At 34.5% G+C, this 16,657-nt stretch overlaps 1 protein-coding gene across 12 annotated transcripts in view; it reads left to right on the top strand.

Annotated features, from left to right (window-relative positions):
- The window catches only part of CEP170 (centrosomal protein 170), a 111,327-nt gene that overhangs the window by 72,166 nt on the left and 22,504 nt on the right, over nucleotides 1-16,657 (top strand). For 8 of the 12 annotated variants that reach the window (XM_019647561.1, XM_019647569.1, XM_019647562.1 and 5 more), the window contains 4 exons: nucleotides 2,448-2,597; nucleotides 5,407-5,533; nucleotides 6,974-8,806; nucleotides 15,715-15,949. In XM_019647561.1, the coding sequence (XP_019503106.1) occupies nucleotides 2,448-2,597; nucleotides 5,407-5,533; nucleotides 6,974-8,806; nucleotides 15,715-15,949 (2,345 nt within the window). The remainder of the gene's footprint in view (nucleotides 1-2,447; nucleotides 2,598-5,406; nucleotides 5,534-6,973; nucleotides 8,807-15,714; nucleotides 15,950-16,657) is intronic. The other 4 variants (XM_019647570.1, XM_019647565.1, XM_019647571.1 and 1 more) reach the window with 2 other exon arrangements.

Here is a 16,657-nt window from a genome sequence, read left to right as displayed (position 1 = left end):
ATTGAGGCCAGTCAGAGTGGGAAAGAGCAGAGAATCATGCGCCTGGGTTCACAGACTGCATTTGAAATGCCTTTGAGCCCTCTAGGAGGAGAGATGCCAGATGGGTAAGCAGCGGTCTCTAGTTGGAAATTGAAGTGAAGCCTTGAAGGTGGGTGAAGTCACCTAGGGACAAAATCCAGAATGAAAAGATGAGAAAATCTAGCAAACTTGGTCTAGGCTTTGAGCAGCTCTCAAGTCCTGTCCAACTGTTAGGTTGTATGTCAGATGGTATGTACTTTTTTCAATGTGAAAAGGGGAATACTTTTAAAGTGTATAGACAGTATAAGCTCTTTATGCCCTCTTTGTTTTCCTGTGAAAGTTGTCACAAATGGATGTTTTTGTACCCAGACACAAACATGATGATACGGATTTCAAGCTGGGCTAGTCATTGCTGTCATTAATTTTCCAAAACACTATAAAAAAATACAGGAATGAACTTTGAAGGCTTCTTTCCCCATGCAGTGGTACTGCAGGCTTTCTTGTTTGGGCAATAAGTAATTGTTACTTCTCTGACCGATGTATGTATAGCTATCTGTAACGCTTTAAAAGGAATCTGTAGAACGTCATCTGAGGATTCTTTCTGTACAACTTCAGCTCTCCTTCCCTAAAAACATTACTTCTTTGTGTGTGTGTATCTCCTTTGTTATCATTTCTAAATAGTGTCAAAAGTGATTTGGAGAGATTTAATATATTTGATTTGAAACAGCTGGTGTTTAGATGTTTGCAGAAATCAAGGTTTGGAAGTCCATTCTGAGTATGGATTAGAATTAAATATCACTAAATCAGAAAATCACTTAAGGTAATTTGTAAATTAGCATGCCAAAGAGTTACAACGTGCAAGTAACCATCGCATATGGTTGTTTCTATTTTTTTCCTTCCAAACTTGAGTTAGATATTTTTTTCTAGTAGTAATTCTAAAAATGTGATAAACTTCAGGAAATGTGGAATTCAATGACTTGAGCTAGAAAACTTTAAAAATTTGTTTTAAGACAGTCACAAATAACTTAAGTGGCTCTAAATTGCCTTCTGTACAAGCGGGGTTAAAGGCAGAGCACATAGAAAACAACACTTAGTATTTTTTATTGCTTTTTCTTGTTAAACTTACTAATTCTAATGTTTAGCACAATGAAGCAGTTTTTTTCCCCCTTCAGAACACTGTATTTTATGTATCATTAAAATTCATATTTGATTTCAAGTTAATAATATACACTTTGCTCTTAAAGCAAAAATAATTCAAATACTGAGTGAGTGGTTCAACAGACTATTAAATCGTAATTCTTGAAAACTAGTTCTGTTTGAATTAAATGTTAAGTAATAAGGCCATCTAGTGGTAAAATTCCTAAGTTTCCGTTATTTTGAAAATCTGCTATCTGCCTTACTATAAATGTGGGCATCAGAATTTATCAGCTAGATGTATGATCATTAAAAATTTTTCTATACAGTACTTTAAACAAAGATATTTTTCCCTTTTCATAGAAAATGAAATCTCTTTGTCTATGTTCTAAAGCTCCCTGCTACAAAGTGCTAGTTCAACCAAAGACTATTTTTCTTGATCGTAATAATAATTAGAGCCACAACTGATACCTGTAGATACTAAGCATTGGGAACACAGTAGAGACTCTGGAATGTTAAAGTTGGTGTAGTTTTAACCTTTCTCCAGTCTCTTCAGCAAAATTAGGGCCTATTATGAGCCAGAAAATGAGAAGGACTCAGGCCCTGCCCTTAAAAGCACACGATTGTTGGTCTCTGTATTTAGAATATTTCAAAAGTGTTGCACCGTGGAGAGTCTGCTTATTTAAAATGCTGATCTGTGCGAGTAGACCCAGAAATCTGCATTTCAAAAAAAGGCTTTTGAGTGATTTTTAGTTTAAGAATTTAGTTTAAGAATTTTGCTATACCCTGTACAAAGATCATACAATAAAATCTGTTACTTGGGAACTTAGAAAATTATGTGTATAAATTTAACTCATGTGAAAGTACATTTGTTAGAGAAAGAACACATAAAATCAGTCATATGTTTATAGTTTTACAACATGCTTCTCAAAAATAATAAAACAGACAATCTAGAAACGAGCTGAAGTGGTACTTTTTAAACTCTGCTTTACTACAGTTTTTGACAACATCTTTTAACAAATGAAATGTAATATCCTGAATAGTTCTTATTTATTAAACAATTCATTGCTAAGTATTAAAAAGAGATAGTTATATTTACAGAAGCTGCCACTGCCCCGTTCTCCTCTCCAGCAAGCATTCCATTTGGATGTTACCTTGTCTTTACACAAGTTTCCTCTCATTATTGAAATGACCTATTGAAAGTAATTTCGAATATCTTTCTTTGCCTTTGAAGTTACTGAAATATTCACATATTAATCTGGCTTTTCATGTATAAAATCATTTTCTCCTCCTAGGTGTTTGGAGTAGATGACAATCAGGATTATAATAGGCCTATTATCAATGAAAAACATAAAGATCTGATAAAAGATTGGGCTCTCAGTTCTGCCGCAGTAGTAATGGAAGAAAGAAAGCCACTCAGTACACCTGGGTTTCACAACTCAGAGGTATACATCTCTTCCTCATAACTTTTTACATGCATAAAATGTAAATTTTTATCATTTGTAATTATATTAAGTTGATATGTCTGCTTGTATAATCCTTCCAAAATCTAAATTCTCCCAAATTATTTGTTCCTAATGAAAGCCTAAAGCAATTTTTGCAGTAATTCCATTTCAGCTTTTTTGTTAAATTTTCAACTAACATTTTTTGGTCAGTGAGGGAAAATGGTAACTTCAGTAAGTAATTAATGAACTGTATGCTCACTGCTCTAATTGGCATTATGAGATAACACAAAAACTATACGCTGCTTCTACTTCCTAGGAGATCATATATTTAGAAAGATCTATCATGCCAGGAAACGTGCAAGGTGGTTCCTGATGGATACAACTTGTAAACCTCGGCAGTATAGCTGAGGATGTAATCAGAATCACTGAATTAATCAAGGATGGTTTGGTTAAGATAGTTAGCCAGTCAGTGTGGCATGGCAGAGCTAGGAAGACCAGTCCCAGAACTGTCACATCTAACAGAGTGCCTGTGACTCAGTCATATTCCTTCTTCTAAGCTCAGTTTTTCTCATCTCTCCAAATGGTAATTTAGATAAAACCTATTTACAGGGAGTTATGAGCTATAGAAAACAGCATATTGGGCCGGCTGAGTAGCTCAGTTGGTTAAGAGCTCACTCAAGAGTGTGAGCTCTGAGCAACAGCGGTTTGATTCCTGGTCTGAGCTGAGCTGCCACTGAGCTGCCAACAGGTGGCAGGATGGCTCAGCTAAAAAAAAAAAAATTAATTAATTAAAAATAAATAAATAAAATAGCATAGTAATTGTCTGAGATTTATGCATTTAACAAATGTTTATTCCCTTATCGGAAATGATCTTAGAATTTCATTCCACAGTGATGTGTCAAAATCTAAAGTATGCATGTAACTCATGTATTAATTATAATTTAGTCAGATAATAAGAATATTCAACGGAAGCTTTCTGTGTACTATTTTACAAAGAAGGAAACTGAGTGTATTAATTAACTTGGCCAAGGCCTTGCAATTAGTACCTTGTGGAGCCAGAGTTTGAACCTTAAGCAGCCTTGTTAACTCCTTCTCTTGTTCATTATTCTGTACTGCCTCTCAGGAATTGAGTGAATTTAAAATATACAAATGGTAAATAAATATAAAATATAAATAAAACCTTAAGATATAAATAAAACAAAATATAAATAAAGTGATACATTTGTAAGAAATGTAAATAAAATATTTTTTATAGACAGGTAAATATACCTGTATGTTAAAATTGTCCCTTTCTTGGTCATTCATTTCCTGAAAACTGTCAAAACAATTATTGTATTTTAGTATTCTTATTTCCATCTTGGTCTTAGAGAATTTTTATTCTGGATTCTCTTTCATAATATGCTGAATTTGCTTATCAGAAGCAAGTGATACTTATTTGAGGCAATGATTTGGTATCCTGATTAATCTAGGAAGGGCTCTGGTGAATGTGAACTTAAATAGACTCCCTCTTCTCCTCTTGATCCCCTCAACCCATGCCAAGGAAAACTTATATATAGCCCCAGTATGTACCTGCCTTTGAAGGAGTCACCTATAAACAGGCCAGTAGAACAATTTCCCAGACTGGTTCTACATAAGTGTTTGCCAGTGAAACCCACTCTATTGTGGGTATTCCTAGCATGGTGCCAATGATGTGGTGGTACTCCCTTCTGTACTCAGAACTGTGGGCAGTTACCACAGAATCTTCAAAGAGAATTCAAGGATTCAGTAGGCTTTGGTATTCTTTGGCTTCATTGTATGTATGTATGTCATTATGTATAGTTATTATTTTAACCTATTATTCTTGAAATCATATAGTATATGGTCTGTATGAAGTATTTACTTCATTAGTTTCTAGCCGGTCATCATTAATATAATAAATCTGATACTTTTAATAAAATATTGTTTTGAATAATTCAAAATAAATTTTAGGTCATAGCTTTCTATTCCTTAGTTGTCATTCCAGTTTCAATATTAAGCCTTGGCTTAGATTTTTAGTGGGGAAGTGATTTTTTCTATACCCCCCAGCTTTTCTGTTTTAAATGCCTAGATGGCTCTGGTCTTAAGAATTTACCATTATATGCCCCTAAGTCTATGGAACCATAAAATGAATTAAATTCTATTTCACACTTGACTCTAAGCGTTCAAAGAGCACTTGCCTTAAGGACAGATCTAGACTTGAGTAGGTCTAGGTTCAAGCTGGTTATAGAAAAAGTCTTAAAGGTAATGATTTCCAGGTCTTTCTGAAAATATTGAAGTGTTATAGAAAGAAGTGTCAAGCTTTGGGTTTGTTTTTTAAATCCCTGAAGACATGACCTGGCAGATTTCATACGCCTTGAGACTCTTGGACCAAGCTGATTCCTAGAAACATCTCTTAGAGGGCTAGAAAACAACTTAGGAATAGACCTTTAGACTCCTTGTGCAATAGAATAGAGTAGAACTAACTGAACTATTGTCACCACAAAGCTATGATAATACACCCAAGTTTATTTAGCAGCAGTAAATTTTATGTTGCAAGGGTTTATTTTAGCACCATTGTTAGTCATTACTAAGTTGAGAAAATTATAATACATTTATAGTAATAATAATATGTAGTGATAAGGGGTACCTAGAGAATCTTCAATTTATATGAGGAAATTTAATAAATGATGATAAACCATATGAGGTTTAAATATTGCTTTGTATGACAGGATAATGTGACTAAATGGAATTCTCTTTTATGAGAATTGGATTTAACCAGACTATATTATTTTCTCTTATATTTTTCCTTTAGGAAGGCACATCTTCATCTGGAAGCAAGCGTTGGGTTTCACAATGGGCTAGTTTGGCTGCTAATCATACAAGGCATGATCAAGAAGAAAGGATAATGGAATTGTCTGTACCTGTTTCTTTAGAGAATGGTATTTTCTTTTGTGTGTGTCTGTGTGAATCATACATCAGTTTTTAAAAAAAAAATCTATATAGTGAGAAGTAAATTAAACCTTAATAAACATATTCACATATTCTCTTGTGAATATGTGAATGTAATTTTATTTTCACTAATGCAGATATCATTAAAATTAACTGATGATAAAAATGATTTATAGATGAAGCACATAATATACACAAATTTATATAACATAATATCTAAAAAGAAGACTAACACAATTCCAAATTATCCCATTCATTAATACAAAAAATATTCAAACTTTATACCATACATTCAATAAAAAAAGATATTACTTGATACATCTTTTGCAAATCTATGTAACGTGATTTTTATTAACTTTAAATTATTTCTCTGAACTGAAATAGCTTCTTAAAAAAATTATATGCCTCTAATGATATTATTAGATTCAGTTAATTACATTCTTAATTAAAAATAAAACCCTCAAGCAGAACTTACATATGGCTTTTTATCTGTATTCTTAATTTTGTTATCATTAGAAATGGAAATTTATTTTGTCTCTGACTTGTAGCACCCCAAAATGATGCTTTAAAGATTAAGATGCTTTATATGTTAATATATGTTTCTCCGAAAATATGTATCCCTTTTTTCAGAAACACATTCCATTTATTCAGGAAACTACTCCTTAAGTATTTTCAAATTCTCTCATATAAAAGCATCAAAGTATGTATTTCCTGACTGGTGTCTGTTTACTTGAAAAAGGGAAAGTGACCTTGTATTTCTATAGGAGGCCTTAGTATCTCAGACAACCGTAACTTAAAATCCCCCATTTGTAAAATTATGACAAATGCTATCACCTTTTTTCATACTTATATTTTAAAAAATTATTTTGATCAGCTTTGAATTTGATTTTTCGAAAGCCTTGTTCAACTCCTGTATTTTCTATTTTACTTAGGAAATACAACTTGTTCTTTCAGGTAGATAATAACTCATTAAAAAGTAGGTATATTCATCTTTACTATGTTATTGAAACTATAGCAAATAAACAGTGTTTATTAGGCATTCTCTGTGCAATTCTATAATGCACTAGTTAGAGTCTGTTGCCTTGAGCAAAACTTAAAAGAGGATGGGATAAGTCACAGAAGCAAGAATGAACACAATGAACACGTTAAAACGAAAAGGGAGCTGCGGACATAGGTTTCAGATCAGATGACCCTGATTTTCACCTCGTACTATTTGCATTCCTGACTGCCCTATCAGTAATCTGCCCATTTGTGCACTTGGCATTGTACTTGCTTTTTAAACTACTCTGTCACTATGCTGGCTTATTTATTCAAAGTTTTATTTTATACTTAAGCCATTTCTTAACTTACACTTCAAAATCAAACGTAATATGATATTCTCTTTATTTTTTTGCCCTAATAAATTCTTTCTGTGTGGTTTTACTTTATAGATACAGATATCAGTGAATCGGGCATTTCAATGAGAAGCACTGGCTCATTAACTTCATTGGCTAGTCAGGGAGAGAGAAGGAGACGAACCCTTCCCCAGCTTCCAAATGAAGAAAAGTCTTTGGAGAGCTGCAGAGGAAAGGTTATGACACAGAGGTCAGAGATAGGAGAAAAACAAGACACAGAGCTTCAGGAGAAAGAAGCCCCTACACAGGTATACCAGAAGGATAAACAAGACACCGACAGGGCCCGGAACATAGTGAACCGCGCAGTAAATGGGGAGACTCTTAAAACTGGTGGAGATACTAAGACTCTGCTGCACTTAGGCAGCGCTTTGTCTGGAAAGGAGAAAAGTGAAACTGATAAGGAAGCTTCTTTGGTAAAGCAAACCTTAGCTAAACTTCAGCAACAGGAACCAAAGGATCAGGCCCAGTGGACATCTACTAAATTATCTTCCAAAAATCTTGCAGGTCAGATAGAGAGGTGTAGGGAGGAGTCTTTTAAACAAGAGTCACAACCTCAAGACAGAATTCCAGGACATTCTGCAAGCAAAGGAGACAGGGCAATACAAAATGAGGGCAAGCGAAGAAAAGCTGAGGAAATTCTAAAAAGTCACACTTCAAAGGGGGGAGACAAGAAGGAATCCTCCAAGCCATTAGTGCGACAAGGAAGCTTCACTATAGAGAAACCTACCCCAAACATCCCCATAGAGCTTATCCCCCATATAAATAAACAGACTTCGTCTACACCGCCATCTTTAGCATTAACATCGGCCAGCAGAATACGAGAAAGAAGCGACTCCATGGATACTGATTCCAGCATGGACACAACCCTTATTCTAAAAGATACAGAAGCAGTCATGGCGTTTCTCGAAGCTAAACTGCGTGAAGACAATAAAACCGATGACGGCCCAGACACTCCCAGTTATAACAGAGACAACTCCATCTCCCCGGAATCTGATGTGGACACAGCTAGTACAATCAGTCTGGTTACCGGCGAGACTGAAAGGAAGTCAACCCAAAAGCGAAAGAGTTTCACTAGCCTCTATAAAGATAGGTGTTCCACAGGTTCTCCTTCCAAAGATGTGACAAAATCATCATCTTCCGGTGCTAGGGAGAAAATTGAAAAGAAAACAAAAAGCCGGTCCACCGACGTAGGCTCAAGAGCAGAGGGTCGTAAATTTGTACAATCCAGTGGAAGAATAAGACAGCCTTCGGTAGATTTAACAGACGACGACCAAACCTCTAGCGTACCTCATTCTGCCATCTCAGATATCATGTCATCGGATCAGGAAACGTACTCTTGTAAACCTCATGGAAGGACTCCGCTTACCTCAACCGACGAGCATGCACATTCCAAACTGGAAGGAAGTAAGGTCACTAAATCCAAGACCTCGCCCACTGTGCCTGGTTCGTCCAGCAAATCCACCACTCTTCCAAGGCCACGACCTACCAGGACTTCCCTGTTGCGCAGAGCACGCCTTGGTGAAGCTTCAGACAGTGAACTTGCCGATGCCGACAAAGCATCCGTTGCTTCTGAAGTGTCCACAACAAGTTCAACATCGAAACCTCCCACAGGCAGGCGGAACATCTCTAGGATTGATTTATTGGCTCAGCCTCGCAGAACGAGGCTTGGCTCCTTGTCAGCTCGCAGTGACTCTGAAGCAACCATCTCTAGAAGTAGTGCCTCTTCACGGACCGCGGAAGCCATCATTAGAAGTGGAGCCCGATTAGTTCCTTCAGATAAGTTTTCTCCTAGAATCAGAGCTAACAGCATCTCTCGACTCTCAGACTCCAAGGTCAAAAGCATGACCTCAGCACATGGCTCTCCTTCAGGTAAATTGGGTCCTGACTTTTTATAATATTAGCTTATTTATTTGATGTTTTGGGACTCCTTTTTTAAAAAATTCAATCTCCAGTGTTTGTTTCCCAAAATACTCAACAGAAAGGTTATTATAGAGAGGGGTTTTTTCCTATAAATTTTTTTTTATTTAGCTAAATATTTATTTAAATAATATTTAGTAAATAGAAAATGCAGAAGTTATATACACTTCCAGTTAATGTCCTAGAGCAAAATAGTGATTTGAAAATTCGAGGTATATTGAACTGACTAGGAGTTTAAATTATCTATTGGTGAGATAATCTGGATTTGTATGTCAAAATTAGATTAGGAATTGTTATCTGATTTAAATAATAGGAATTAACATTGTGCTTCTAAAAGCATGTGTTTAACTTTTCAATATCCTCACCTAATTCAAAGCCCTTATGACCCTGAAGAAAAGCAGTGTACATACCCTTTATTACTCAGGTCAGAGCTAAATGAAATAATTTACCCTTTTTTTTATTTTGAAATGTCTCATATACCTTACTAATACTTTTAAAAGTTACATCTCTTTATGGTTGGGGCAGGTGAAACTAATTCTTAATTTATTTCAGTGGACAATGGATTCATGAGATAATCACCAAGCACATATGGGCCCAACTGAGCTATAGAAATGTCACTGGTTATGAGCATCATCTCATAAAGCACTGTTTTATCATCTTACTATGGGAATTAGCTGTCATTGAATGTATTCTTTATAAAAGCTATTTATTCCCCACCATAATTTAATTGCTTCTGGCATATTTGTCTATTTATATACTTTATATTCAGAGCTGAAGCCAGTGAGGATATATGTGTTACCCAAGAGGACTGAGACAGATATCTGTGTATAGCCTGTAAACATGGTCTCATTACTTCATAATCATCAGCCTCATATATGGGTGTGACTGAAAAGGTCGGGGGGGGGGTGGCGGGGAGAGCCAGCTGTTAAAAGACTTGAAGATTTATAATCCTCAGTCAGCAAGCATCTCAGTGGACCCCAAGTCCTGAGTTAAGAGTGAAAAGGAAAGTTGGTATGCAATCTTATCTTTTTCTTTTTACATCTGCCACAATATAGCCTATAAGACCCAAAACTAGAGTACTTTGTGTGTTCCTCTCTTCCCTCTATTCCTCCACTCTGTTCACATTTCCGTCTCTCCTGGTCAGTGGATGTGGTGATGATGGTCAGACCTGTGGTAGAATGCATGTAGGCTGAAGGTAGATACCATATAATCATGATTCAAAAAGAAAATCAATAGCATTTTCCTTATTTCCCCCATCCTTGTTTCTACACTTCAAGCTTTAATTGATGGTTCATAGATTTATTACCAAGTATTTTGAACCTAACTGCTGTCTTTTGGTTTGTGTTTACTCGGTGTTTTTCTGTTGTTCCTTATGGCTCTACCTCTTGAATTCACAGTTCCTTTGTGCTGCATCCTGTGGTCTGCTCTGATGACATTTCTTCTGTCATGTTGTTTGTTTCATCACCTCATCGCTAGTACGTAGACATGTATTCTCCTGTCTTAGCATAGGCTATAACATGGGTTGTATGTCACCAAGTTGCCTGGAACAACTCCTCCTCCTGCAGTCATCAGCTAGCTCTAAACACGAGTGATCTGGTGTCCTTCCTCAGTGTGTAACGAGGGGCTTCCTTGAGATGCGAACCAAACGTGGTAACTTCAGAAAGTCTAGGAAACAGCTCTAAGATGCCATATTGTATACACATCTTTAAAGATGTTTTGTGTTTTGCTTCTTTGAATACAGACCTTGATAAGTATGCAGTTTTCTATGTCCAGAAAGTACCTTGAATTGTTTAATGAAAGTCTCCAGGGCAAATTGAAGTACGTAATTTTAGCTTTCTTCATGCTTAATAGCAGTATATTAAATAATTAAAATCATGGAATTTAACAGCTAGAAGGGTTATTCAGTTTAGGGAGCTAAGGCTAAGAGATGAAATAACCTGCCCTGGTCACATAGCTCTGGCCAGGACAGGATGACAATCCAACGCTTTTAAGTTCCAAACTGTTGGTTTTTCTAGCACATCTAGTCTAGCCCTGAGAAACAGTCTGTGTCTCCTTGTAAGCAAGTCACTAGGGGACAACTAGACTCTACTGGATATTGTGAGGAATATATACAAGGCCAGTATACAATATAAAGGTTTTAGTATTACTCGCTATACTCTTCATAATTCTGATGTTTCACCAAGTTTTTGTTCTCTATTCCTCCGTATGAGCATAAAAACATTGTGGCCCAGGATTGAATATTGAGATTCCCTCAAGATGCCCATTTACAGTATTACATCTTACCTAGAAAGACAATGGCCAGGATCTTTCAATCAGTGGTAACATTAAAATAATTACATGGGGTACGTAGTAAAAAAAACAAACATACTTTTTTAATTTTGCTAATTGAGGTACCTTTGATATTATATTTCCACTTAAGATAATTATAACATCTTCCATGGAAAAAGAAAATAAAATTCTTAGCTTTTGAAAAATGATTTAAAAGGATGTGAAAACCATACTGATCTGTGTTGCTATGCACACTATAAACTTTAAAGATCTTTGAAAATTCTGAACCTAGAGCCTGTGCTATTGTCTAAATTGGCATATGTAAAAATGATTCTGTAGTATTTCAAACTTCATATTTTAGGCTATGCCTAGAAAAATTTTTCAAAGAAATGTATATGATAAAAACAAAAGAACAGAAATCTCTGATTTAGCAAAATTAAGAGGAAAGCTTCTTTAATGCTTCTTTAATTCTGATGTATTTTGCTTTTAGTTTAGTTTTCCCCACAAATGCCTTCAATGATCATTCAGTATCAACTTATATTGAAATACCCAGATCTATTTTAGTAAGCTATATGTTAAACTAAGTACCCCAAATTATCTAAATAGAGCCATTGGTTTTCATTATGTTTCAAGTGCACATTCTAATAAATAAAAACATTACATTAACATCCTTAGAATTTTTTAAGACTGTTTGCTTTCCCTTTTTATTTCAGTCCTCAAAATTTATAGATGGTAGGAATGAAATGGTCATTCATGGCTTGAGTTATTTCTTCCTCCAGATAAAGACCACTATAGAGCATTGTCAGGGATTTTCCCCAAGTGATCTTATTGCTACGTGTTCATAAATATACATGTAAAATGTGTCCGTGGCTTAATTTCCCATAAAAATATTCTTATATAAAGTATGAAGATGCAGTGTTTGTAGTCTGAAGTGCTTTTCTTACATCTGTAAATGTGAATGTGTTTTAAAGCCAACAAAGTTTTGATAAGAGTAAAAGAAATCAGAGCATTCACAGATATCCTAATAACTCTTTTTCCCTTTTTTAATTCTCTAAACATTATGTTATATTTTTATAGTGAATATAGTTTATTCCACAAGAGGGAGTGTTGCATAATTTTATAACTAACCTAAGTTTATAATTACTGCAACTGAAATAATTTTCAAGTTGGCTATGAAATCAATTAAAACCATCTTAGAACTTTCTCTCATTGTATTATATATGTTATCCAGCATTACACCAAACAAGAAACCTCTTAGAGATTGGCATTTCAAAAGCCTTCATTACGTATTTTTCATTTAAAGATTTATCTGAAATGCCTTAGTCGTGCCAACATATCAAATAAGACTAATGATATAAAATTAAATTTTATTCTGTAAGTGACTTTACCTAAACAGAATAAAATTCAAGAGGAAGAAGTAACATTTTTTTTCAACACAGGTAGAAATCAGAAAATCTTATCATTCCATGAGAAATTGAGGATGTCATTTTTAAAAAAACTGATCTAACTGGAAATGTGAAAAAATATATAGATTTTCTGACATTTACTCATAAAGCAGTTGGAATTGCAAGGAATGAGTTTTGAACTCTGTGAGTCTGTAGACCTGGCTTAAACTTTGACTTAAACAACGCAAGACCACTCTGGGCCTGTTTCTTCTCTGTAAATGAAAGAATTTAGACTATCTAATGTCTATGGTCATTCTGTTCTAAAATTCTATTTAATAAGTAGGCATTGGGAAAAGTCACAAACATTCCAAGTTGAAGTTTCTTGTGCAGTAACTGGCAGATTGTAGAGATTTCTCTTCAGATAAAATGCGTAGCTTGTTATGGTTTGGAAGCAAAGATTAAGAAAACAAATGGTATTAAAATTTGTTTGAGAAATAACAGGCTAGGGGTCCAGGCATTAAACTACGTTTCCCAGGCCCTTTTCCACCAAGTCATCTCACTCCATTTTTAGCTCTTCTTCTTGCTGTCACAGAAGCTAAGTGGTGTCCAGAGGTTAACTTGAGCTTTGCTTCCTTCACGGTGCATGCACTGTGTCTGATATGTTTTCCATTGGTAAAGATAACCCTTAATTATTTGAAGATTAATCGTATTTTCCTTTCTCTGCTGTACCCTACTTTATCTCTCATTCTGCCCTCAATTTTAAGAGAACAAACCTAGAAATGTTACCTTTTTGTTTTTAAAATATGCTTTATTCTTTGGGTTGCTTTTCTTTTTTAAAGATATTATTAGAAGCGTCACTATTCTTAGTGACTTTTTAGATAGACCTATAAAAGTAGATGGAAAGGTTTACGAATTTATTTTGAATTTTTTTTTTTCCTCTAAAATTTCTCAACAATTTTCTGATCTTGTGACTCACTACTCAAAGTTAATTCTAATATGATTCTACTTGTATATTGTCACCTGACATTTAACATTTAATAGCACTTGGTTCTCAATTTCTCATTTTGCTTTCATGCTCTCTGTCACTCATTATCTGTGTCAGCTATTGATACCATTCTTTCTAAATTACCTACCTTAGTTCCATCATCCCTACTTATGGTGTCATATCTTCTGTTATTGGTATTGTGTTCTCTTCCAAACAATTTTCATTAATAGGTATGGTTACCATGGTTTCCAAATTAAAAATCAGGAAATTTAACCTAACAATGATCTTTTTCTTATTGATGAATTTCCTTTTATAAATAATATTCTAAGGTACCGCAGTAAACATTTCGCATTAAATGAAATGCCTGTATTGAAAAGTACAAATTTGTTTTGACGTATTTCTGATTTGGTTTGCTATATTTCTAAATTTTTTTCTAAAACCTCCTGCTCTTGTTCCTAAACTTTTCCTAAAATGTTTTCAGGTCTCAGGGTCAGTTCAACTAATGGGAGTTTTCAAATGTCTAGAAAGAAGTACATTTTTCCACCATGGTAAAAGTGTTATTTACGTTAATGATATGTTATCGTATAATGTTAAAGTCAAAAATTATATTTAATCCCCCTTCAAAACAAACTGTAATAAATTACCTTGGGTTGTGTATATGTATTTGCATACACTTTTACAGAAAGCCATGAGATTTCTGCATCTCTGCATGCTCTCATACACATGAATATAGTTCCAAGCTCCTGGAGCTTCAAGTAGGAGTGTGAATCAGGACAGTTGGGTAGGCTGTGATTTATGGCACATTTCTGATGATGGATTTCTCTGTTTTATCTGAGACCCAGCTCAGATACCAATTTTATCTCAGAGCCAACTCACCCTTACATAGCCCCACACAAAGATGTAGTGTGGAGAAGAAAAGACATGAAAGGTGTAAAATTCGAGGGGAATAGGATGAGGGAATTCGAGACTTCCCTACCCTATGCAGCCTAAGGTCAGTTTCTGGTTTTAAAAAGAGAGAGACAGAAAAAGAGAAAAACTCTACTTACATTAATAGCAGTTAGAACTTACAGCAGGTGCTAAAACTTTGTTATTTTAACCAAAAAAAATCTCATGCTTTTTACAAGTTTTTTTTCTATTTTGAGAAAAGCACATGTTCAGTATCCAGGAATTCATTCATTTATTCAAAAATATTAAACATTTGCTAACCAGACTCTGCCTAGTGCTAGCTATACATTAGTGGATTAAACAGGCCTGGTTCCTGCTCTCCTGGAGTTTACCGTAAATTAGGCATTCTCTCCCTGTTTTTTAACCTCTATGCTTCACAAATTATTTGTGTGTTTGACTCTTATATTTGCAGTAGTAAAGTGTCTGCATTAATTTGTCTTCTGATTTTTCACATGTATCTAAAACACCATCTTTTAAATGTCTTTACTAATCTTAAATAAGAAAGTGATTGCCACTTTCTTTAATGTGACTATTCGCAATACCTCCTGTGCCTGAAATGTCGTTGGCTGTGAGAAAAGGTTGTAGAGTTTGGCTCTTTGTAAGTTTTATGCCATTGTCTATTTTCACCATATGCTTTCAGTGTCAAAGCAGCAGTTGTACTGAAGATGCTTTGTTGTGTTTTTATCATGTAAAAAGATTTTTTCCAATCATAGCATAACAGGATGTTGAATGACAGAGGTAATGTTTTTTTTCTGCCATAAAGGCATAATTTCCACAGTAGGAATTATGCACATTTGTATGTTGGGAAAAGAGGGTTTTTCTATTTTACCATCTCCATGTTGAAAGTCCATGTGGCATGAAGAAATCTTTTCCCTTATTCTTTATTTTTGGTGTTATTGTTGCTGTCATTTTTTTAAAAAATCCATATCTTCACTCAAGTGAGAAATATTTGCAATTAAAAAGTACGAGTTAAACATATAAATAGAGCTTGCTTAGTTGTTTACCATTAGTGAATTTTTCATCTGAATGTTTATTCATACTACCAAAAACATGGTCTTTCAATTATTTTGAATTATTCATTGTTTTTAATTCACCAAAGTGTAATGTTTCTATCTTTAAGGAGTAGTAGACTTATGCTTTTTGTGAGGTATGTGTATGTCAGTTCTTGAAAATTGTGCTGTGTGTGCTCTCATGGTGTTTTTGAAATCATGATTTTTACTTTATCTCCTTTAAAAGATAACATAATAATTCTTTTTTTAATAATTAAACTAATTTAGTAAATTCAAGATGGAGGCGCTTTCCTACTGATTATGCTTCCACCTCAGAAGATGAATTTGGATCAAACCGTAATTCCCCTAAACATACCCGTCTACGTACTTCTCCAGCCCTGAAAACGACTCGATTGCAGAGCTCTGGGTCAGCAATGCCTACTAGTTCTTCGTTCAAGCACCGGATCAAAGAACAGGAAGACTACATCCGAGATTGGACTGCCCATCGGGAAGAGATAGCCAGGTGGGTGTTAATGGATTGTCTTTAAGAGTTGACATTTTTTGCCAACGTTTCAACTTGGTAACAAAGTTTAGCTTTTATCGATTTGTACTAATAGTCCAAGAAATGAAATCCGCAGGTAACTGTGAATTTAATTTTCTTGGAAGTATTACTCTCCATCCATTTTGTTTGTTTGTTTGTTTTGCATTTTTAATGACAGTGCTACTAACATTATAGAATTAATTTATGTTGGTTACCTTTTTTTATTTCTAGTAGGGATGTGGATGGGTTAGTATAATTTTTGAAAGGTGGAATCAGCTCTACATAGTAAGAATTGTGCGGCTAAATTTTTGATTACTTTTCTTTTACCTTTCAAAGAGGTAATAGTGTACTTGTTAGAGGTATGTTGCTAATGTTATGGTGAGAATAGAGTGTGCAGATTTTTACTCACACTTTTATGAGGTTACTATGTGCAGTTCAGCCCTTTTATAATTAAATCAAAATATGACTTACTTTGAATATTATATAAATTTACTTATTATAAAGGTTATAAGCTTCAGATTATACAATAAAAAATAAAATTTATGATGTAAATGTGATTTTTAATTGACAACATATTGTGGTTGAACATTGAAGAGAGGCTATAATCAAACAGATGCAATAGTAGTTAAAATATGATTTTTTTAAAGCTTGTAAGATATTAAATTTTATTGCAATATACCATATGTTACC

The sequence above is a fragment of the Hipposideros armiger genome, unplaced genomic scaffold, assembly GCF_001890085.2.
Source record: "Hipposideros armiger isolate ML-2016 unplaced genomic scaffold, ASM189008v1 scaffold_113, whole genome shotgun sequence".
Lineage (NCBI taxonomy): Eukaryota > Metazoa > Chordata > Mammalia > Chiroptera > Hipposideridae > Hipposideros > Hipposideros armiger.
This window is presented reverse-complemented; position numbering and strand designations above follow the sequence as displayed.